This window comes from Nicotiana tabacum, chromosome 11 (assembly GCF_000715075.1).
Source record: "Nicotiana tabacum cultivar K326 chromosome 11, ASM71507v2, whole genome shotgun sequence".
Taxonomy (NCBI): domain Eukaryota; kingdom Viridiplantae; phylum Streptophyta; class Magnoliopsida; order Solanales; family Solanaceae; genus Nicotiana; species Nicotiana tabacum.
In genome coordinates, this window is record NC_134090.1 from 177,997,119 (window position 1) to 178,021,836 (window position 24,718).

General features: G+C 38.3%; 3 protein-coding genes and 1 non-coding gene across 4 annotated transcripts; 3 read left to right on the forward strand and 1 right to left on the reverse strand.

Moving 5' to 3' along the window:
* Positions 1-206: 206 nt before the first annotated feature.
* LOC107783493 (O-fucosyltransferase 1) lies at positions 207-7,554 on the reverse strand. The gene is made up of 9 exons (XM_016604470.2): positions 7,337-7,554; positions 7,081-7,231; positions 5,742-5,820; positions 5,548-5,618; positions 4,074-4,162; positions 3,008-3,131; positions 2,644-2,927; positions 2,178-2,307; positions 207-1,445 (listed from the first exon to the last, which is right to left on the reverse strand). The coding sequence occupies exons 1-9, from the start codon at positions 7,342-7,344 to the stop codon at positions 831-833; spliced, it is 1,551 nt and encodes a 516-aa protein (XP_016459956.1). The 5' UTR covers positions 7,345-7,554; the 3' UTR covers positions 207-830.
* A 1,278-nt stretch (positions 7,555-8,832) lies between these two features.
* TRNAY-GUA (transfer RNA tyrosine (anticodon GUA)) lies at positions 8,833-8,927 on the forward strand. The gene is made up of 2 exons: positions 8,833-8,869; positions 8,892-8,927. It is a non-coding gene; the product is annotated as a tRNA-Tyr (tRNA).
* A 1,865-nt stretch (positions 8,928-10,792) lies between these two features.
* LOC142166151 (uncharacterized) lies at positions 10,793-16,485 on the forward strand. Its single transcript, XM_075224578.1, has 8 exons — positions 10,793-11,912; positions 11,964-12,116; positions 12,275-12,707; positions 13,170-13,572; positions 14,040-14,477; positions 14,800-15,204; positions 15,600-15,748; positions 16,185-16,485. The coding sequence occupies exons 1-8, from the start codon at positions 10,793-10,795 to the stop codon at positions 16,483-16,485; spliced, it is 3,402 nt and encodes a 1,133-aa protein (XP_075080679.1).
* A 4,129-nt stretch (positions 16,486-20,614) lies between these two features.
* Positions 20,615-24,192, forward strand: LOC107783492 (uncharacterized). The gene is made up of 2 exons (XM_016604469.2): positions 20,615-21,114; positions 23,778-24,192. Exons 1-2 carry the CDS (start codon positions 20,686-20,688, stop codon positions 23,946-23,948), a joined length of 600 nt encoding a protein of 199 aa, XP_016459955.1. The 5' UTR covers positions 20,615-20,685; the 3' UTR covers positions 23,949-24,192.
* The last annotated feature ends 526 nt before the right edge of the window (positions 24,193-24,718 follow it).

Genomic DNA, 24,718 nt, shown 5'->3' on the forward strand with positions numbered 1-24,718 from the left:
TGAGGTCTCGGGTTCAAATTCATGTGAAGGCAAATTACACTAGGAGGTAATTTCTTCCCATCTATCCAAGCCTTGGTGGATAGAGTTACCCGGTACCTGTTGCTGGTGGGAGGTGGCAAGTATTCTGTGGAATTAGTCGAGGTGCGCACAACTGGCCCGGACACCATAGTTATCAAAATAAAAATAAATAAATACCAGCAGTCAGACCTGAAATAACAAATCTAGTGTATAATTGCAGATACTCGAAACCAGTAGTAGTCAAATATTAAAACACAATGATGAAATGTAGGGAAGAATCTACTTTCTTATTTGGAGAAGACATCAAATCAGATACAACAATGATTCTTGATGAAATAGGCATCGCCAAACACCAAAAGAGAACCTGAAAAAGTGAGCAGAATAAAATGTGCAGATTTCGACAACTCCAGCATCAAGTGGCTTGGTAAATGACTCCTTGATACTGCTCAAAAGAAGGTGATAATTCAGTCCCTTGGTCCTACATATAAACCCTTTCTGGATTCTCTCGTGTTGGAAAAGTAATTCGAACGCCAATCTCAAATACCAATCGACCATATTCTCCATACATCTAATTCCTGTAAACTAACCTCCTACTCAACCCCATTGGCAGCTACATTTATTGTTGTCAGGTGGTCAACAAAAATGTACAAGTATAACATCACAATAGCTCGATAAGAATGATTTGAGATAAGTGATACCTTTAATGCCAACCTATAGATAACAAAACCCTGGCTCATTTCTTCCATTTGACCTCATGGTGCGCATCATTTCAAAATCCAAAAATATCACCCCAGAAGTTTCACGCAGAACATCTACTTATCCACGGCTGACGTCAAATTTGATCTGCTTGCGTCGAAGTCACTGATTCCTTCATTCTCCAGTTGACTTTCTAAGATATCTTGAATATTATCTGGTGGACATTTATCAGCGGGATTTACGGCTGATTTTTGACAAAAGCACTCAGGCCAAGAATTAGTATAAAATGATTCAGGTGAGATCCGCTTATGAGGTCCACCAAAGCTTGTCTTTAACATGGCATGCCTAACTGCTTCCTCAAAACCTGCTGTATGACCCTTTTCACGATCGATAAAGATAGGGGCCAGCGCTTTCCTATCAGGTCGGATTGTTGTGCGAAAACCATAGTATAGCCGGTGACCAAGGAGATTGTTCGCAAAATTGCTTGGTCCATCATAAGTTGGCATGAAAATATCAGAGAGAAGACAGACCATATAATCCACAGCTGAGCCTAACAAGCCCCTTGTGTTCTTACCTAGCTCACCCGTGGTGTCCACTGTACTATGGTTCTCCAAGCGTGGGAACATGGACCGGAAAGGTTTCATGAATCGTTCACCACCAAAGAGCTCGCCTGCAGCAAGGTATATCCTAGTAGAGTTGTCAAAACCCATTGCACGTAAAATAAGACCCACCTGCCAAATTAAAACGTAAAATATCAATACCTGAATACCAATTTCCAGTTAACAATACAAAGTATCCACGCATATACTTAAATAATTCACAAAGAATTATTGAATTCCCTATTGTTTGAACGCCTTTCTACTGTGAACACTGGCGCGCATGTTAAGTAAGTCAAGTTAAAGTTGAGCTTCATCAAAACAAGAGAAAGACAATTCTTTTTCACAAACTCATTCAAGTCATTGAGAGGAAACTAAAAAACAGCATCTTCTCATACCCTGAATATCCTCACCTTGTTCTGTCATTGCTTCTTAAAATTTCAAAACTATTTCAGACTGAGATTAATACAAATATCATCATAAAAAATCACAAGGAATTTACAAACTCTCTGCCCGTCTATTTTTGCACCTTCCCATTGTGTTCCAAAAGGAGTTCTTTGATGGTGGTATTAAATGATATCAAGTTCCAATGACTAAACTTCTATAGTGATTTCCAGAGTTCCTCTTTACATAGATACACTTCCTTAAATGCCAAGTTATTTTCTCGGAAAAGCAGAGTCTACTTGAGATACAGACTATTGTTATCAGAAAGAATTAAAGCTACCTTTAAAAATCTTTAACCTCTACTCTCATCCAAATGATACATATTCACCCATTTTAAGATGGCTTTCAATCAAAAAATTATAGCAGGAAAATTGTAATTTTGAAGAACATCCACACATTGTGTACAAGTATCTACAAGATTACCTCTTCTGGAGTTAGTGGACATTTCCCAATCGCCCTTCTTTCATCGTAAACAAGTCTTTTTTCTGCAAAATTTTCCTGCCTATACTTCTTTAAAATCTTTTGCTCTTCAGGAGAAAATATGTCAAAGCACCTGCAGAAATGAGTCCAAGGTTAAACAGATCTCAAACTCATGCTAAAAAAAAGATTTTTGGTCTACACTACTAGACACCCAACTAGAAGTACTTCATGGGCTAAGGATAACAATGGAATAGAGCAATTACTTTTGTAATCAGCTCATAAACTTTCCTGGCCAAAAAGGAACAGGAAAAGAAACAACGTGAGAAAGAGAAAAGAGATTTGAAGCTTATGACACTGTTTCAGTTTTCCCCCGGGCCACCTAAGAAAAGGACAGAGGATGGGGTACTAAAGCACCACTTGAGCTTTAACCTTTAATCAACTTGGGCGCACGCAGCAATGAGTTACTTACCCAGCAAATGCAAGCATATCCATCTCAAAACGAAGGTGTATCGTCATAAAGTGGCCTTGCGTACGAAGTTTAGTGACTATTGAGTTGCTTAACTCCATAATATGAGGCTTAAATTGAAGAGCATGATAATTAACTCGACATCTCAACCGCTGGTACTCAGGATTATCAATCTCTTCTGCCAGTCGATGTGAAAAAGGAGTAAGATAAATGGCACCATGTTCCTTCATCGTCTTTAGAGCCTCTGTTGTATACCAACTGATAGGAGCATCTCTAGGTGGTCGAATCTGGAATAAAAATGCTTTCATTTTAAGTCCATGAGAACCTCAAGAAGAACATTATCAAACTCTGCCGGCGCAATATATACCTGTTTTGCTTTTATCTTCTTGACCTTCCCATTTTTCCGAATTTCTGGAATACTTTCCACTATTCTTACATCATACTTCAATGTCTTGATAAAATGTTCAACGTCATAGATACCTTGAAATCCACTGAACATTAATAGAAATAAAGTTACATATTATGACTCAGTTAATGGTAAAAACTCAATCTACTAAATATATTGTGAGGATTATAAATCAATCAACAGGAAGCTTGGGGACTATGTGAATGGTAACAGACTAACTCCACCAAAAACTTTGAGGGACTGTCTAAAATACATCAATACCAAATTCAAGGGCAAGCTTCCTCCGTGAGCTATAAAGACATTGATGCAACAGTCTCAAACTTCTCACTGTAAACACCATAAGGCCATAGGATTTACTTAGCTGAGTTTAATCCTATTTTCTAGTAAACCTTTTGTAGAGCAGCACCAGAAACAAGAATAGCAAAATCACTCGGTAACATATCCAGTAATAACATCAGCAGTATAACAAATAAAATTCAAAAACATTAAGTAAAGAAAACTAAAAGTCTTGATGCCCCTGATTCAAGATGAGTTACTTAACTTCAAAATGTTTCTAACTCTTAGATGTCCTTTAATTTCTGAAGGCCATCTCTATCAGAGAAAGTCTACCAACAAATGGGTGCATGACTAGTATGTATACTGCTATATGCATAAAGATTCCCTTTTCTTCTTAAAAAATTCTTGAAATGGTTATAATTTCAAGAACAAAAAAAAGTAAACAGAGAGAGCACAAATATCACGCTCAAAATGATTTTCCCATGTGGAATTAAGGTACAGAATTATTTCAAGAGTATTAGATAAACTGCTTTCTACTTTCTTTTGACAGGTAAAATGTAACTTCATATTGGCCAGCCTGTTTTTTACTTTTTCTGATAGATTTGGAATAATATCGTGCATCTTATTGAGACATACTTAGAACCAATGCCATTATAGTACAGAAATTTAAGCAACATACTCAAATAAAAATGTCGATCTTGATACATGTTCTAAATGGTAGAAGAATTAGGAAACTCGAGGAAATAAGTACCTATCATCGTGCCAGAAGGAATTTGCATCCAACTCAGGTAGCACCAGTGTAGCATTCATAATTCTTGCAGCAAGAACTGCATTACAGATCTATAAAGTCACAAGTATTTGTTACGTTGAGTATAAGCAATTTATGCAACATAAATGATGAAAAAAGAGATACCAATCAATCAACAATCAGTTGCCAAATTAGCTAGATCAACTATATGAATTCTCATTATCCATTCTGGCCAGGTTCAATTCATTAAAATACAAAATAATTGTCTTTTAAGATGAATTAGGAGTTTTTAAAAACTACAGGTTCTCTAAATTCACATGTATCTGTACAAAGACATGCATATGCCTAGACAAAATAGAAGGACCTTAACAAACATCAGAGATAATATAAGTGCAACAACAATAACAACAACAAAAAAGTCGTCATCCTTGCATATGTAGAACTTTTGTTTGCATTATGTCTGTTCTTAGCTAAACATGCATTGATTACAAGAGACTACTCCAAGTCCTTTTAGATAATCTACCTTCACATGGATTGTCTATGTCATCCTCTTTTATCACCTTCAATCATGAGATTGTACATGATCAGTGCCTCTGGAAGTGCACAGAGGATATGGTCAAACTATTTCAGGTGACCTTACGACATATTATTCTGGTATTTTCACCTTCAGTCGGACGTGATCATTTCTGATCTTGAGCAATCTTCTATGACTATGAATCAACTTAACAACTGCATTTTAACAAAATTTATCTTGCGGACATCTTGAGCTAGGCCAACAAGCACTCCTATATAACACTACTTGCCTTTCAGACCCTTTCACTATATTTTATTGACCTCACATAGAACATTGTGAATCTAGTTAACACCTTATTTAAGAATAAACGAACAAATACTTGTTTGGACGGTATCACCGATCAATTGCACTTAATGAGGGCCCTAGCATACAGATGCAGTTGTCATTGGAATCTGATGTGAATCCATGGTGAACTCACATTAGCAATGAGAAGAGGTCTACACAAGAAATCATCGCGACTTAACCACCACTTCGATTTAATCATTGTTAGGTATCTATCACATATCACTCAACTTATTGTATCACTCCTATTTAAATTCTCAGCATTACATTTTCATCTACCATGCCACTTTACTAGAACACTAAGCCTAGACATGTGAATTGTTTGCTTAAAAATCAGAATTTTATTGACTTTTCTGTCCACAAGCTTATATTCCAACTACCTATCTGAATATACTTTTCTTGCGCTAGCTTCTTTGCACATCCTTCCAATAAGATGAGGAAACCTTTCCTATCTAGTTCTACTTCCGGAAGTTGATGTTGTTTGACTAACTATGTTACCTACTTCTGAAATTCATGTTCTTTGATAAAAACAACAATACAAGAACACAAGGAATTTACTTTGGTAAACAGATTATAGGAAGAAAATATTCATAAACCTCACACCAGGGATCAGTTACACACCGCACTACGTTGTTGGTTCAGACCACCATTACATCGAACCCGTAAATAGCCATTGCTTTCACTTGGAGGAGCTGCAAAAGAAGAGAAAAGATGCAGAAACATTGACATAAAGCTACAGAATTGAAGATTTAGAGATTGTAACTACTACATTCATTTTAAATTGGTTTAGGACATTGATGGGTAAAATTGCATACGAGGCCAATCTGATCGAGGAGCAGATGACGGCCTCCAACCCTTAGAATCGGCAGTTCCCCAGAGCGTCTCCGCATCGATCTGCTCAGATAGGGCAAAGCATATAAATACATACAATAATAATCAACTGAAGAAAAGTGAACTGCTAGTTCAGATTCCATGATGACACAGGATTAAGCATTTACATACAAAGATTAAGAAATGGCTCAACTCATGCAAGTATTACATATTAGGTAGTATGTGTTACTATATGCTAGTGTACAGGCTCATCTTTTGGGACTATGCAAGCATGGCCAATTCTATGAATCAAGAAGCCTCGTTTAATAAGAACATCTTTTTTGTCTCTACATCCTTCTACTGCCTATGACTTCAAATGATCAGACTATACCCTAGTCTTACTGACCCTAACAAGAGACATCTACTTTGATTAATGACAAATCCATATTTGAAGCAGATTGATCGATTATGAGAGCACATGACCAAGTTAACCTCATAGAATTATCCTCACGTACTTCAGTATTAAATTTTCTTCAAAAAGGTGCATATAACGTATTAGGATAGGTGATTAAGAGCTATCTGTTGCAAAAAATTTCACAAGAATGTGAAATATATAGATAATAAATTTAGAGAAAGAACATTACAAAGATAAAACCATCGCAAGGCCGTTAAATATTACATACTTGTTGAACAAGGTCAAGGTGAATTTATTAAGAGAAAACAAAAACATAAAATAAAATTGAACAAAAAAAAGAACATTAAAAAGAGTTTAAGTTCTATGCAAATAATTATTCAAGTTTACTTATTAGGTAATCACTTGATAAACATTAATTGGTAATATAGTAAAAATGATAACTAATCTACTATCACAAGTTAAAATTCACTAATAGCATAAAAAAACTTGTTGTATATAACTTAAACCCTATTAAAAATGACAACTGTAACACTAATCGACTGTAGAATCCCTAGAAAAACTAAGGATTCAATTTTTATGCATTGACAATGTAATGTATTTTTTACACCATCAATGCAATTTAACCATTTATAGCAAGTTACATACCATTTATAAAGATTACCAATCAAGTTATTAAATAGAGTTACCTGCAATTACTTTTCAAGTGACGGAAAATATTTTTTTACACTGCCAGTGCACATAACCTAAGCTCATAAACTAATTACAAAAGTAAATTAGAGTGATCTTCTAGCTAAATCACCACATATCTAACAAAATTAAGCAACAAAAAACTACAAAAGCAAGCCAAGCAAATTCATCACTCAAAATTAGACGAAAAATGTTAAAATTCCAAACAAATAGCTACAAATACAAATAGCTTAAAGCAATACCTCAGCTGAAGGACCGTTACTGTTACTACTCGACATCGTCGTTAAAAGCATGAGCATACAGATCACGAGTACGATTACAGCAATCGAAAGCCTCGTGAACATAGCCTTAACGCCTCCTAATTGTTGCTTCAACGGTTGCCGATGCCCTGGCCTGTGAACAAAAATCCGTCATAACCATCAGATCCAAAACGTTACTAAATTAGCAGACTTTTTGTGAATATAAGAGATTTTATGTATGGAATTAGGCGAAATTTACCTCCGCATTTTTGCTGAGATCTGAGAAATAGAGAATGCTGTAGAGATTCAAATGTGCAGTACTGAGTGTGAAAAATTTTGTGTGCTGAATCTATGGCGAAATCTGCCGACAGTACGCGGATTGAGAGGAAATTAAGAGGGAGAGATAGTATAAATCGTGTTATGGACGTCAATTGTTTGTTAATTTTTAAAAAATAGTATTAGCTCATCTCGAGTTCAAAAATCGGAAGTAGATGCTTAAATTTAAACTTTTAAAAAATATTTATTAACCATCATTTTTTCTGTATTTAATAGATTATTTTGTAATACCAATTATTTGGAATTAAGGCATACTCTTAGCTAGCGTTTAGAATTTGATTGAAACTTGAAAAAAGAGTTTTTGGAATTGTGTTAAAAAATAAATCTTGAAAGTTGTAATTATATTTGGACATGTATTTTATTGGAAAAAAAATTAACGTTTTGTGAGTAAAAGAACAGCTAGACACTTCTATAGTGGGATCTCTTGAACCTATGATTAGTGAAAGCGGGTGAACCCCTTGCCCCTTCCCTGGCTCTCCTTGCACGTATCCTGAGTCGCGGTGAAACTGAAAGTGGAAATAAAATTATGTATCTGCTGCGGTGCTTTGCTCCCTCCGGTTCGTTTATCTTGGGCATACGGGTCTTTTCCGGAAATAAAGGATTGCTACCCTTGTCCCTCGCAGCAACACCCCAAAAAAAGTTTCACCCAAAAGACGTCCTAAACTAGTTTTTGGGAACTTGAAAATAAATTCAAAATATTTTTAAAAATTGATCATATTCCATGAATAAACAGTATTTTCCATTTTTTATTCTGAAAAATTGTACCCAAAATCTATGGCCGAACGGGTGCTTAATTTCAATTTCACATCAAGCCTTCTCGGCTAAAGGGATCACGATATGTCAAAATTCTAATATATGTTTGGCAGTTTAGTTATTAGTATGCAACAGTATTAACAAATTTCATGATATTACCCATAATATATAACACAGGCTGATAGCTAAATGGATTATTCGAGGATCAAGGTACGATTGTGAATATAAAGATATCTTAGTTTAGAATTTTCTCTTACAATTTGAAAAACAAATGAATGACGTGAAAGGCTATTAAGTGTAACTAAATATCAAAATATTCATTAGTCCTACTCTTCCCTTTGAATAAAATGTAAATAGGAAATTAACTTGAAACATGTACAACAGTTATAGTGGGATGGATATGATCCCTTCACCCTTAACTAAAAATCTCGAACTCAAACCTTAAGAATGAAAGAAATCTTGATAAGGAATACTTTTTCTTTTAATGTATCTTACGCAATGCGAATCCATATTTATGTCAATACATATACCCGACACCAAATAGGAAACCATAAAAATAATTAACTTCACACAAGGTGAGAAACCATTATTTGAGACAAGTAAAATTTAACTTGAGATGAAAAATGTAAAATGTTATTATAATATTAGTGTGCTTTGCATTGCAAACCGACCTTAGCTCAGTTGGTAGAGCGGAGGACTGTAGTCGGGTCAAAAGCCCACAGCTAATCCTTAGGTCACTGGTTCGAATCCGGTAGGTCGGATTTCTTTTTTGCTTTTTGGGGCATTTTTTATAATATTTTTGTAGTAGTTTTACTCTAAGAATTTTCATTTAAATATCGAAACAATTAATGGGAGAAATTTGGAGCTGTACTAGTGTTTGTGAACGAGTCAGCATAACAGACATTTATACATGGACTGACATACATACATGAATCATGATCTATTTTTTAAAAAAAAAATATTTTGCTAAAGTAATACATGATCTATATACTGCTAAGTTCTTTTACTCAATGAAAAAAATCGTATAAATGTTATAGAAAGTCGAGTAGTTAAGTTGGAGCATATCTAGTTCAGACAAGAATTTTGAAGAAAGTCAAGCATACTAAGTGTGCGTGATAATTAAAAATTCATAATTATACAATGTCTCGAGTTTTCCATAGAAAATATGTGGCGTAATAGTTACAAAATTGAGGCAGAGTTTGGTTATGTCTAATTTATTCACCATACATAAAAATGAACTTTGTCCAACATCATTATACAAGATAGAGCAATGTTTAACTTGTAGTTAAGGGGTGTACAAATCGATCCGAAAAATCGCACCAAATCGAAAAGTCAAACCAAGCCGACTAAAAAACCCAACTTGGTTTGGTTTGATTTGGTTTGGTATTGAGTAAAAAATCCGTAATCAACCCGACATATAAGTATATAATTTTTATATATACTTTTAAGATTTTATATAGAATTTTTTTAAAAAAATATCTAGAAATATTTGGGATTCTCTTGCGGGATATAAATTTTAATAGAATATGAAGTGCTCCATATTTATTGACGTTAAATAATGGATTGTATGATCACTTTCTTATCAAGTGTTACTGAAATGCGTCTATCTCTTTGTTCTTCCATATTCATATCATATGTTAAGATCTATTAAATTTTTATATCTTTTTCGAATGTGAAGTGATTATTAATATTTAGGTATCATATTGATTTTTATGTTTAATTACTAAATTTGGTTAACTTGAAAGTGTATATTAACGAAAAATTATTATCAGAAGAATAAGAAAATAACTATTATGTGCTACTAATAGAATTCTCCCATAAGAATATTTTAATCAATAATAAATTTGTCAAATTTTAATATTTTTACTAAATATATATTTACTTATCAAATATTTAACAAAGTAAGATTGAAATAATATGTAACTAACAAAAAACCCGAAAAGCCGAAAAACCAGATAAAACCGGACCAATCCAAACCGATATAATTGGTTTGGTTTGATTTTGATAAAAACCAAACTAACTCGGTCCATGTACACGCCTACTTGTAGTCATTATCCTCTCAGCTAAGTTCGTCACAAAATTGTAAGGGATTGATCATCTCTCTCAAATACTTCTTAGGCAAACCTCTACCTCTTCTCATGTCAGCCAAAGCCGCTCATACCTCCTTACCGGGGTATCTAGGCTTCTCCTTCACACGTACCCAAACCATCTTTGTTATGAATATCGAAATAGCTGAAAATGCACATGCACCTGACCAAGTTAGTAGCCAGATCAGCACTCTTCAAGTAACAGAAAATGTGAGGCGCAACACAAGAGTGAAGAAGCATCCAACAAAATTAATAGACTTTGTTTGGCAGCAGAGTGCTGGAACGTGTAAAGTGTGAAGCAAGGAAATAGGATTTAGCATTCCCTATAATTACCTAGTAGAATAAGAATTACAATAGGCTTGTATTATGTGAAAGTTATGTGCCTCTCATCTTCGTCTTCTCATCCTCATTCTTGTGGTGTTTGAGTTCTTTGTAATTTCCTTTAGCTGAATTGTTCCTATTACTGCCAATTTATCAATACAATATACTTTGGTGTTATTTGGGTTTGTAGCATTGGTGTTTTCATTATTTTGAGCTCCATGACTGGGTTTTCGAGTTCCACTACTACTGACACTATGTTGTCTACGTCGTCCTCTAAGGAGATCGCGGATCTCGCAGCCTCCATTGCCGATCTCACTACGGCCTTTGCTGGGCAGCAGAAGCTACTCTTGGATTTGATGTCGCGGGTGGCCGATTCGTCGTACTCTCAAGCAGTTTCCACAGAAGCTCCCACTGGCATTCCAACCGTTCCTTCGATGCAGTATAAACCAACTTCTATGGAGATGCCTCGCTTCTCTGGTGCTAATCCAGAGGGTTGGGTCTTTGACGCAGAAAGGTACTTTGATTTCTATCATATCTCTGAAGATCACAAACTCTCCTTAGCATCATTCTATTTGGACGGTGAGGCCCGTGAATGGTATCGGTGGTTGTTCCGCAACAAGCAGCTCAGTGATTGGCCTCGTTTTGCCTTAAAAGTGATGAGCCGCTTTCAGAAGCGTTCCTTACTTGCACCAAAGGGTCATTTATCGAAGCTCCGACAGACGTCCACCATCGCTGAGTTCCAGGCTCGGTTTGAATCAATTGCCAATGAAACTAATGACATTCCAGAATCGTTGTTAGTTCATGTGTTTACTTCAGGCCTTAGAGCTGATATTCAAATGGCTGTTTTGGCCCATAAGCCCAAAACATTAGATGAGGTCTTTGACTTGGCCCATACCCATGAGCAGAGAATTGTATTTGAGCGGGAAAGGTCGCTGCAACCAGTTTTTCCTAGATCCCCACCCCTCCTGCCAACCCCTACTTTCTCTCCACAAAGTAATTCCCGCACTCGTCTTCTGCTTAAACGTCTTTCACCAGTAGAGATTCAGCAGCGCCGAGAACAAGGGTTGTGCTTCCACTGTGATGAGAAGTACTCCGCCGGCCACAAGTGTAAGGCTCCTCCACAACTATTGTTGCTCAAACACGAAGTCCTCGAGCAGGAGCCTCTACCTGATGTAACTATGACAGATGAAATATTGGCTGAGGAGCTTCAAAATTTGGAGGCGATGCACCATTCTGCCATTTCTTACCATGCTATGGCCGGAGGTACCACTACTTCTACGCTTCGATTCATTGGCTATATTCAGAACTCACCAGTGCAAGTCATGCTTGACAATGGAAGTACACACAACTTTATTCAAACTTGTGTGGCAAATTTCCTTTGATTGGCAGTCGAACCCATTCCTCCCTTCTCCGTTATGGTAGGAAGTGGGCAACGTCTTCAATGTGCCGGCCTTTTCCTCCAAGTTCCGCTTAGCATTCAGGGGTGTCTTCTCACAATGGACTTCTTTGTCCTGCCTATGCATGGCTTTGACTTTGTCTTAGGTATTTCGTGGCTCGCTACTTTGGGTCGTGTGGTGACTGACTATGGCCAGCGGGTATTTGAATTTGTGTTGAATGACCAGCAGGTCTAGTGGGTAGATGAGTCATTTCCAGATGTGCAACCGGTCCAACTTCAGTGCTTAAGACGCATTGCGCTACAGATGCTATTGATACCTATTACCATTTGGAGTTAATTGGGACTTCACTTCCGAAGTCCCCTGATCCTCCCCTGGCATTGTCTACTTTATTTGAGTCATTCGAAGATATATTTACTAAGCCACATGGTTTGCCACCTACGAGACCTCAGGACCATGCTATTCATTTGACTCCTGCTGTCGGGTCTGTCAATGTGAAGCCATGTCGGTATCCATATTTTCAGAAACAAGTGATGGAAAAATTGGTTGAGGAAATGCTTGCTGAAGGTATTATTCGTCCAAGTATCAGCCCCTTCTCTTCCCCTGTGTTGCTTGTTCGTAAGAAGGATGGCTCTTGGCATTTTTGTGTTGATTATAGGGCCTTGAATGCTATCACCATACGCGATAGGTTTCCAATTCCCACAGTTGATGAATTATTTGATGAATTACATGGTGCAAGGTATTTTTCTAAACTCGATTTGTTGTCCGGGTATCATCAGATTCGACTGTACCCAAAGGACATTGCAAAGACAACATTTTGCACACACGAGGGCCATTATGAATTTTTGGTAATGCCTTTTAGGCTTTCTAATGCACCCTCCGCCTTCCAAGCTACGATGAATTCTATGTTTCGCCCTTTTTTGCGATGATTTGTATTGGTATTTTTTGACGACATTCTGGTTTATAGCCCATCCTGGGAGCTTTATTTGGACTACCTCCAGTGTGTTCTATCCACGTTGAGGCAACACAAGTTGGTTGCTAAGTTCGCTAAATGCACATTCAGTTAGGAGACGGTGGAGTATTTAGGTCATATGTTATCACAACAAGGGTTATTAGTAGATCCAACAAAGACTACCACTATTCAATAATGGCTCGTGCCTCGCAATGTTATGGAGGTTTGCAGCTTTTTGGGGCTCACCAGATATTACCGGCGTTTCATCCATAACTATGTTATGATTGCTAGCCCATTGACAGATTTGTTGCGTCATGACTCTTATTCTTGGACCCCTCTAGCTCAAACTACCTTTGAGACTCTTAAGAATTGTCTTAGCTCTACGCCGGTGTTGGCTTTACCTGACTTCACTCAACCTTTTCAGGTTGAAACTGATGCGTCAGGAACCGGCATTGCGGCTATTCTCTCTCAGAGAGGTCATCCAGTTGCATATTTTAGTCAAAAGCTATGTCCTCGAATGCAGCAGGCTTCTACTTATGTGCGGGAAATGTTGGCTATCACTCAAGCTGTTAGCAAATGGCGCCAATATCTGTTGAAGAGATGCTTCACCATCATCACTGATCAACAAGCACTTAGGAACCTCACCAATCAAGTAATACAAACTCCGGAGCAACAAAAATGGTAGGGCAAACTCGTGGGTTATGATTTTGTTATTATGTACAGACCGGGGAAGCACAACCTCATTGCAGATGCCTTGTGATCTCGAATGCCAACTGCTTCCCTTATGGCTATTTCTAGTCAATCCTTTCAGTTGTTTGACACCTTACTACAAGCCAACAAGGTGCATCCCGAATTATTGTCTATTCACCAAGGCCTTCAATCTGATCCTACTGCATATTCCGATTATTTGTTTCGTGACAGGCTCTTATTCTTTAAAGGCCGCTTGGTCCTGCCTACAGATTCGCCACTTCGTTTACACTTAAGCCATGAGTTCCACTCTTCATCAATCGAGGGCATTCTGGCATTGCTCGTACCTTTCATCGTTTATCCTCCAATTTTTATTGGAAATCCATGTGACATGACATCAAGGTGTTTATAGCTACTTGTCCCACTTGCCAGCAAATGAAGGATCTGCATCATCATCCAGCTGGCTTATTACAGCCCCTACCGATTCCAGAACAAGTCTTTGAGGAGATCGCCATGGATTTTGTGACTTGCTTGCCTGCATCTCGTGGCAAGACAACCATCATGACAGTAGTTGACATATTATCGAAATATAGCCATTTCATACCCTTGCCAGCTACTTTCACGGCCCTCACTATTGCGGAGGCTTTTGTTGCTTACATCATCAAGCTTCATGGTCCTCCGAAGTCTATTGTTACTAATCGTGACCCCCATTTCTTACATGTGTTCTGGCAGGAACTAAACCGGCTCCAGGGAACATCTTTAGCCATGAGCACTGCTTACCATCCCCAGACGGATGGCCAATCTGAGGCGCTCAATAAATATGTTGAGCAGTATTTACGCTGCTACGTTGTTGATTCTCCAAAGGATTGGGTTAGCATGATGCCTTGGGCGGAGTACTAGTACAATACTTCTTTTCAAACCTCCGCGGGTATGTCTCTTTTTCAGGCCTTGTATGGCCGCGCTCCTCCCACTATACCTCGTTATGTTCTAGATGGAAATTCTCACGACCAAGTGGAACAGTTCTTCCTGCGTCGTGATGAGGTCCTGGAGGCCCTCAAGACAAATTTACTACGTGCTCATGGTGAAGAAGTTCGCTGATCAAAAGCGCACGGATGTCATGCTGCATGTTGGGGATTGGGCATATGTTAAATTGCAGCCTTATAAACAACATTCTTTGCATTCCCATAAGTAGCACAAGCTGGATAGGAAGTATTTTGGACCCTTCAAGGTGCTGCGACACATTGGTCTGGTGGCTTACAAGTTAGACTTACTCGAGGCAGCTTCAATTCATCCTGTCTTTCATATTTTAATGCTCAAGAAGTGTGCAGGAACACCTGAACAACAAATCACTCCCTTGCATCTCAAAGACTCTTCTTCTGCTCCTACGGGCGCGAACCTTGTGGACAAGGTTCATTTTTTGGATGGGGATAATGTTATGAATATCGAAATAGCTGAAAATGCACATGCACCTGACCAAGTTAGTAGCCTGATCAGCAATCCTCAAGTAACAGAAAATGTAAGGCGCAGTACAAGAGTGAAGAAGCATCCAACAAAATTAACAGAGTTTGTTTGGCAGCAGAGTGCTGGAACATATGAAGTGTGAAGCAAGGAAATAACATTTAGCATTCCCTATAAATACCTAGTAGAATAAGAATTACAGTAGGCTTGTATTATGTGAAAGTTCTGTGCCTCTCATCTTCGTCTTCTCATTCCCATTCTTGTGGTGTTTGAGTTCTTTATAATTTCCTTTAGCTGAGTTGTTCCTATTACTGCCAATTTATCAATACAATATACTTTGGTGTTATTTGGGTTTGTAGAATTGGTGCTTTCATTGTTTCGAGCTCCATGACTGGGTTTTGGAGTTCCACTACTACTGACACTATGCTGTCTATGTCGTCCTCTAAGGAGATCGCGGATATCGCAACCTCCATTGCCGATCTCACTATGGCCTTTGTTGGGAAGTAGAAGCTACTCTTGAATTTGATGTCTCAGGTGGCCAATTCGTTGTACTCTCAAGCAGTTGCCACAAAAGCTCCCACCGGCATCCCAACCGTTCCTTCGATGCGGCATAAACCAGCTTCTGTGGAGATGCCTCGCTTCTCTGGTGCTAATCCAGAGGGTTGGGTCTTTGACGCAGAAAGGTACTTTGATTTCTATCATATCTCTAAGGATCACAAACTCTCCTTAGCATCATTCTATTTGGACGGTGAGGCCCGCGAATGGTATCGATGGTTGTTCTGCAACAAACAGCTGAGTAATTGGCCTCGTTTTGCCTTGAAAGTGACGAGACACTTTCAAAAGCGTTCCTTACGTCCACCAAAGGGTCGTTTATCGAAGCTCCGGCAGATGTCTACCGTCGCTGAGTTCTAGGCTCGGTTTGAATCAATTGCCAATAAAACTAATGATGTTCCAGAATCGTGGTTAGTTCTTATGTTTACTTCAGGCCTTAAAGCTGATATTCAGACGGCTGTTTTAGCCCATAAGCCCAAAATTAGATGAGGTCTTTGACTTGGACCATACCCATGAGCAGAGAATTGTATTGGAGTGGGAAGGGTCGCTGCAACCAACTTTTTCTAGATCCCCACCCCTCCTGCCAATCCCTACTTTCTCTCCACAAAGTAATTCCCGCACTCGTCTTCCGCTTAAACGTCTTTCACCAGTAGAGATTCAGCGGCGCCGGGAACAAGGGTTGTGCTTCCATTGTGATGAGAAGTACTCCGCCGGCCACAAGTGTAAGGCTCTTCCTCAACTATTATTGCTCGAACACGAAGTCCTCGAGCAGGATCCTCTACCTGATGTAACTATGACAGATGAAATATTGGCCGATGAGCTTCAAAATTTGGAGGTGATGCATCATTCTGCCATTTCTTACCACTGATTCTACGCTTCGATTCACTGGCTATATTCAGAACTCACAAGTGCAAGTCATGCTTGACAATAGAAGTACACACAACTTTATTCAAACTCTTGTGGCTAATTTCCTTCGATTGGTGGTCAAACCCATTCCTCCCTTCTCCGTTATGGTAGGAAGTGGGCAACGTCTTCAATGTGCCGACCTTGTCCGCCAAGTTCCGCTTAGCATTCAGGGGTGTTTTCTCACCATGGACTTCTTTGTCCTGCCTATGCATGGCTCTAACTTTGTCTTAGGTATTTTGTGGCTCGCTACTTTGGGTCGTGTGGTGACTGGCTATGGCCAATGGGTATTTGAATTTGTGTTGAATGACCAGCAGGCCCAGTGGGTAGGTGAGTCATTTCTAGATGTGCAATCGGTCCAACTTTAGTGCTTAAGATGCATTTGTGCTACAGATGTTATTGATACCTATTACCATTTGGAGTTAATTGGGACTTCACTTCCGAAGTCCCCTGATCCTCCTCGGGCATTGTCTACTTTATTGGAGTCATTCGAAGATATATTTACTAAGCCACATTGTCTGCCACCTGCGAGACCTCAGGACCATGCTATTCATTTGACTCCTGCTGATGGGCCTGTCAATGTGAAGCCATACCGGTATCCATATTTTCAGAAACAAGTGATGGAAAGATTGGTTGAGGAAATGCTTGCTGAAGGTATTATCCGTCCAAGTACCAACCCCTTCTCTTCCCCTGTGTTGCTTGTTCGTAAGAAAGATGGCTCTTGGCATTTTTGTGTTGATTATAGGGCCTTGAATGCTACCACCATACGCGATAGGTTTCCAATTCCCACAGTTGATGAATTATTTGATGAATTACATGGTGCAAGGTATTTTTCTAAACTCGATTTGTTGTCCAGGTATCATCAGATTCGAGTGCGCCCAGAGGATATTACAAAGACAACATTTTGCACACACGAGGGCCATTATAAATTTTTGGTTATGCCTTTTGGGCTTTCTAATGTACCCTCCACCTTCCAAGCCACGATGAATGTCGTGTTTCGCCTCTTTTTGCGACGATTTGTATTGGTATTTTTTGACGACATCCTGGTTTATATCCCATCCTGGGAGCTTCATTTGGACCACCTCCAGTGTGCTCTATCCACGTTGAGGCAACACAAGTTGGTTGCTAAGTTTGCTAAATGCACATTCGGTCAGGAAACAATGGAGTATTTAGGTCATGTGTTATCACAACAAGGTTTATTAGTAGATCCTACAAAGATTACCACTATTCAACAGTGGCTCGTGCCTCGCAATGTTAAGGAGGTTCGCAGCTTTTTGGGGCTCGCCGGATATTACCAGCATTTTATCCATAACTATGCTATGATTGCTAGCCCATTGACAGATTTGCGTCATGACTCTTATTCTTGGACCCCTCTAGCTCAAACTGCCTTTGAGACTATTAAGAATTGTCTCAACTCTACGCCGGTGTTGGCTTTACCTGACTTCACTCAACATTTTCAAGTTGAAACTGATGCGTCAAGAACCAGCATTGCGGCTGTTCTCTCTCAGAGAGGTCATCCAATTGCATATTTTAGTCAAAAGCTATGTCCTCAAATGCAACATGCTTCTACTTATGTACGGGAAATGTTGTCTATCACTCAAGTTGTTAGCAAATGGCGCCAATATCTATTGGGGAGACACTTCACCATCATCACTTATCAGCAAGCACTTAGGAACCTCACTAATCAAGTAATACAAACTCCGGAGCAACAAAAATGGTAGGGCAAACTCGTGGGTTATGATTTTGTTATTATGTACAGACCGGGGAAGCACAACCTCGTCGCAAATGCCTTGTCTCGAATGCCAACTGCTTCCCTTATGGCTATTTCTAGTCAATCCTTTTAGTTGTTTGACACCTTACGACAAGCCAACAATGTGCATCCCGAATTATTGTCTATTCACCATGGCCTTCAATCTGATCCTACTGCATATCCCGATTATTTGTTTCGTGACAGGCTCTTATTCTTTAAAGACCGCTTGGTCCTGCCTACAGATTCGCCACTTCGTTTACACTTAAGCCATGAGTTCCACTCTTCACCAATCGGGGGACATTCTGGCATTGCTCGTACCTTTCATCGTTTATCCTCCAATTTTTATTGGAAATCCATGCGGCATGACATCAAGGTGTTTATAGCTACTTATCCCACTTGCCAGCAAATGAAGGATCTGCATCATCATCCAGCTGGCTTATTACAGCCCCTCCCGATTCCAGAACAAGTCTTTGAGGAGATCGCCATGGATTTTGTGACTTGCTTGCCTGCATCTCGCGGCAAGAAAACCATCATGACAGTAGTTGACAGATTATCGAAATATGGCCATTTCATACCCTTGCTAGCTACTTTCACGGCCCTGACTGTTGCGGAGGCTTTTGTTGCTCACATCATAAAGCTTCATAGTCCTCCGAAGTCCATTGTCACTGATCGTGACCCCCGTTTCTTACATATGTTCTGGCAGGAACTAAACCGGCTCCAGGGAACATCTTTAGCCATGAGCACTGCTTACCATCCCCAAACAGATGGCCAATCTGAGGCGCTCAATAAATGTGTTGAGCAGTATTTACGCTGCTACGTTGTTGATTCTCCAAAGGATTGGGTTAGCATGCTGCCTTGGGCGGAGTACTGGTACAATACTTCTTTTCAAACCTTCGCGGGTATGTCTCCTTTTCAGGCATTGTATGGCCGCGCTCCTCCCACTATAGCTCGTTATGTTCTAGATGGCAGTTCTCACGACCTAGTGGAACAGTTCTTCATGCATCGTGATGAGGTCCTGGAGGCCCTCAAGACAAATTTACTACGTGCTCATGGTCGTATGAAGAATTTCGCTAATCAAAAGCGCACGGATGTCATGATGTAGGTTGGGGATTGGGCATATGTTAAATTGCAGCCTTATAAACAACATTCTTTGCATTCCCATAAGTAGCACAAGCTGGATAGGAAGTATTTTGGACCCTTCAAGGTGCTGCAACACATTGGTCTGATGGCTTACAAGTTAGACTTACCCGAGGCGGCTTCAATTCATCTTGTCTTTCATATTTCAATGCTCAAGAAGTGTGCAAGAACACCTGAACAACAAATCACTCCCTTGCATCTCAAAGACTTTTCTTCTGCTGCTACGTGCGCGAACCTTGTGTACAAGGTTCATTGTTGGGATGAGGGTAATGTTATAAATACCGAAATAGCTGAAAATGCACACGCACCTGACCAAGTTAGTAGCCAGATCAGCACTCCTCAAGTAACAGAAAATGTGAGGCGCAACACAAGAGTGAAGAAGCATCCAACAAAATTAACAGACTTTGTTTGGCAGCAGAGTGTTGGAACGTGTGAAGTGTGAAGTAAGGAAATAGGATTTAGCATTCCCTATAAATACCTAGTAGAATAAGAATTACAATAGGCTTGTATTATGTGAAAGTTTTGTGCCTCTCATCTTCGTCTTCTCATCCCCATTCTTGTGGTGTTTGAGTTCTTTGTAATTTCTTTTAGCTGAGTTGTTCCTATTACTGCCTATTTATCGATACAATATACTTTGGTGTTATTTGGGTTTGTAACAATCTTACTCTCGTTTCCCGCATCTTGTCATCCATGGGAGTCATGCCCACCTTCTTCCGAATATCTTTATTTATAATCTTATCCAGTCTAGTGTGCCTGCACATCCATCTCTGCATCCTCATTTCTGCTATTTTCATCGTTTGGATTGTGTAAGTTTTTGACTGGCCAATATTATGCCCCATACGATATGACAATATTGGCCATACGATATGACAGTCTAACCACCACTTTATAAAACTTATTTTGAGTTGCGGTGGCACACACACAGGACTCCAAAGTGACTGGTTTGTTACAAATTTATTAATTTGGAAAATTTGTGATGGAATATGTTTTTCGTTACTCGAATTTATAATGGATTATAAAAGAGAATGATAGGGAAAATAGGAGAAAACTTATTAAATTATATAACAAAAGTATCTATAAAAATAAAATGAGTATAAATTTTAAAATTTATATTATTGTCCTGGTATCATTTGTTTTAGTTTAATACTAGCCAAATTTCATTCAATTTTAAGTCAAAATACACATTATTTTGATACACGTCATTTTCGTAGTGAACCTAAAACAGAAATAGATTGGGTACACCATAGTTGCGCTAGTACAATACCATAGAGCACAAAAATGTCGCTTTCCCGGCAGCTCCTCCGTAAAATCCCATCCCAAACCCTAAAACCCTATCTCCGATCCATTTCCACCGCGGCCGCCGATTCTTCCACCACCGCACCATCGCACCACAACCACCACCAGCGCAACCACGAGTTTCTTCCGCCGAGCAACTATCTGAATTCATGGACAGCACCTAAGGATCCTAAGGAGGCGGAGGCTAAACTCGCACTTTTACGCCGCGAATATGCGAAAAAGGTGAAGGAGGTTCGGAAAGAGTACATACAAGAAATGGAACTTCAGAGGATTGAGAAGATGAGAAAAGCTGAAGCTAAAAAGGAAGCTCAGAGGATTGCTAATGAGGAGCGTAAAGCTGCTAAGGCCGCTGAGAAAAAAGCGAAGGCAATGGAAAGAGAGGCTGCTGAAGAGGAGTTTCGCAAAACCTTGGTATGTGATTAATATTTTTTTATTTTTTTTTGTTTTTACAAAGTTTGGATATTACTTCTATATGCTTAATTTTTCTTTTTAATATTGTTCTCTGAAACAATGTCATTTCTCGATTTGCCTAATATCTACAGTTTTGGTCACTTTGTGCAATACAATAATGATTTGTTAGTCATTTTTTGACATCTAAATACTACTTTTCCTTGTTTAATATTAATATTGATTAATATTATTTCTTAATTTTTTAATTCAGTTTTTGTTGTTTGCAAAGTTAGGATATTACTTGTAGATGCTGATTTGATTGAGTTTGAGTTTTATGAATTGATGGTGTAAAAAATATTTACACTTAGTTTGTACGCTGCTAAAAATGATAACTAAACTGCTATCACCCGCTAAACTTGACTAGCAATGTAAAAATTATCTTTACAATGTCAGTGTGTATAACTTAAATTCTACTTGTATATGCTGAATTGAGTTTAAGTACTATATAATGATGGTATAAAAAGTATTTACACAATCAACTCACTTAAAAGATAATTGCAGGTAAATCTATTTAATAAGTATTGATGGGTAACATAATAAATCGTAAGTAACCTATTATAAAGGTTAAAACTATACTGATGGTGTAAAAAATCATTAGACTGTCGGTGCGTAGAACTATGCTGGCTCTCATGTCTCATCCTAATAACCAGTCAAACTTAGACATTCAACTGGTAAGCAACTGCTAATATTTTCTCTTCCCATTGGCAGGTGGTTTTCAAATGTTTGATTTTTTTTTTCTCTTATGTGTAGATGGTTTATGTATAGCCCCATTCACTTCTCTCTTACTTATGTTGTTTCTTGATAGACGTTCTAAAATAAATTGAGCATTACTAAGAGCTTGTTTGAGCTGACACTAAAGTATATGTCTGTCTGTTATTATTGTAGTATTAAATTTTATTCTTTGTTAAAATGATAAATCGTTTCAATATGTCTCGTTTTATGAGGCGACAGGCCAATTTGCAAGCAACTCGACTAGTTTATTGGGCAATTGTCACCTTTCTCCAATACAAGTATTAGGCACTGCGACCATCGATGTTAAGGTGGATGCGGAGAATTCAACTAGTTTTGTTGATATTTTGATTTAGAGATTGGTTCTCAAGGTATCATAGGTTCTGAATGGGGATTACGTGTTTCAAATTTATATCTAACTCTATCTATATTTATTGGTCTCTCACTCTCTCCAACACACACAGTTTGAGTCGAAAACTGTTGGTTCTGTACTGCAAAACTCATGTTCAATCTCCCACTGCTTCGATCGGTAGGCCAATCCTCACAATATTATATGCCAAATGGGGATAAATAAATGTAAAGGATTCATATAGCCGAATGAACTAGTAAGCATGGTAATGTTGAAGTGCACCGATAGCTTCTGTTTAATGAATTCTTCCCAAGCAGACTTTTCCAAGAGAACAACATGTGATTTTTGCAACTACAGAGCTATCACTATAATAAATATGTGAATTAAAACAAAGAACAGACAAATTGAACTCTAGAGAATGCTAGGACTGTAAGCACACTGCTTGATGAAATTCACCCATGGGCTCTCTTTACTGAATTAACAAAAGAGACTCGTTCCGAGATGATCAAAAACTCTTACAGTCCTGCCATCTCTCACTATATTTATTATATGGGTGGATACTAATTACTGAAAGTAAATGTGCCTTGTCATCTGGCTTGTCTTTTACTCCATATTTTACCTTGAACTAAGTGCATACTGAATAAATTTGAATATTTGAGGTGGTCGTTTGTCATTTATCTTTATTTGACTATACAGTGAGTTTGAATAGAGTGGATCATCATAATCTGTACTTCATTATGGCAATATATATTTTGCATCATTTGTTAGTCCTTGACTATCTTCCTTGAATTCCCTTTGTCCCAAATTATATGTGCAATATCCTTTTGCTATCCATTCTGAATAGTGTCCTAGTATTTTATTTGCCTGATATTGGAAGTAGTAAATCATGTTATACGACACAAGTATTGTGATGTGATTCTTGTTTTGACTTCTTACTGCTATCCTTATTTTAAATCCAAACAAATCAAATGTTATTTGTGGCTCATGTTCTTCTGAGTAAGATTAAAACTGTACACGTTCTCACATTAATAGCCACTAAAACTTAGACGTTCAATGGATACACAAGGGGCATTGTTTTTCCCTCTAGCAGGGGTTTTTCAAATTCTTAGTTTAATCTTTTGATGTGTCGTAATCAAAAAATATAATCTTTTGATGTGTGATTCCTTGATATTAATATATCACATTGTGAGTTATATTTCTTGCATAGTTCCGCCTCTTCAAGACAGATCCATGCATGATGAGGCATATGCCTTGGAACCTTGTTTACTGAAACACTGCCCAAGTGAGGCGTAGTCCTCAGGACTCTGCGTCATCTTTAAGCGAGCCCCCTTTTTTAACAACGTTGTTAGTAATCTTATGTTTCCTACCCCCTTTTTTCCGGAGACGATACTTAAAATTCAATTAGCAGGTACAACTGTAAAGTAGGTTTAAGAGCGTAGTTTGCCATAGTCTTGAGTATGTCTGAATTGTATATAAGCTTTGCTTGCAAATATTCTCAATCAAGTATAAACTAACATCCCATTCGTGTTTAATTATTTGTCTGCAGCTTAAAGAAAGACGGGAAAAACTTGAATATTGGAGGATGAGGGAAATGAAGTTCTCAGAGAAGAAGAAAGAGAAACGCGATCTTGTACGACGGCAAAGTTCTATATGGATTGATGAAAAAGATTTGGAGAAAAAGACACTTGAAGTTATTTGTGATGCTATTCATCTTTGAATTGTTTTCCTTCTCGAACGACTTTGATCAAAGCGTTGTGTTATCGGTTGGAGTTGATTTCAATAAATTCCAAAATGTAAACTGGATATCTCATTATCTAGCCTCTAGTTTGTAGTTCATCTACCACCCGTGCGGACTCGACCCCTCTCTCCGGGAAACAATTTTGAGAAAATTATCTGTTTATTCTGTAACCAAATCTGGTAATTTTACAGTCAGACAGACTTGGGACGCTTTGTAGTGAAAAGTGTATTTGTCTCGCTCTAGTGCTTAATGCTTAAAAGTAAACTCAAGAGAGTGGGCTATCAAATGAGAGAATGGAAAAATGACACTGTATAATTGCTGTAAAAATAATAGTCGAAAAAATGTATAAAAAGTATATATTTTTTGTATATATATACATTATGTATGTTATATATAAAAATTATACAAGTTTTATACACTTTTTCGGCTACCAGATATAAATAGTTTCTGACACGGGCTAAAAGTGATAATACCCCGAAAATAGGAAAATTGCGTTAATTTGTTTGGCTAAATGCTTCTACCAAATGACAATTGAAACATCAGCCCTTATATGTTACACTGACAAGGGTATGGTGCATAGATTCTTTCTTTTTATAGGGTTAGGTTGTTCAATAGAATCAACAACAACAACCTAGTATAATCCTACAAGTGGGATCTGAGGAGGATAGTGTGTACGCAGACTATACCCCTACCCTATGGGTAGAGATATTGTTTTCGATAGACCATCGGCACAAAAAGATGAGGTTGTT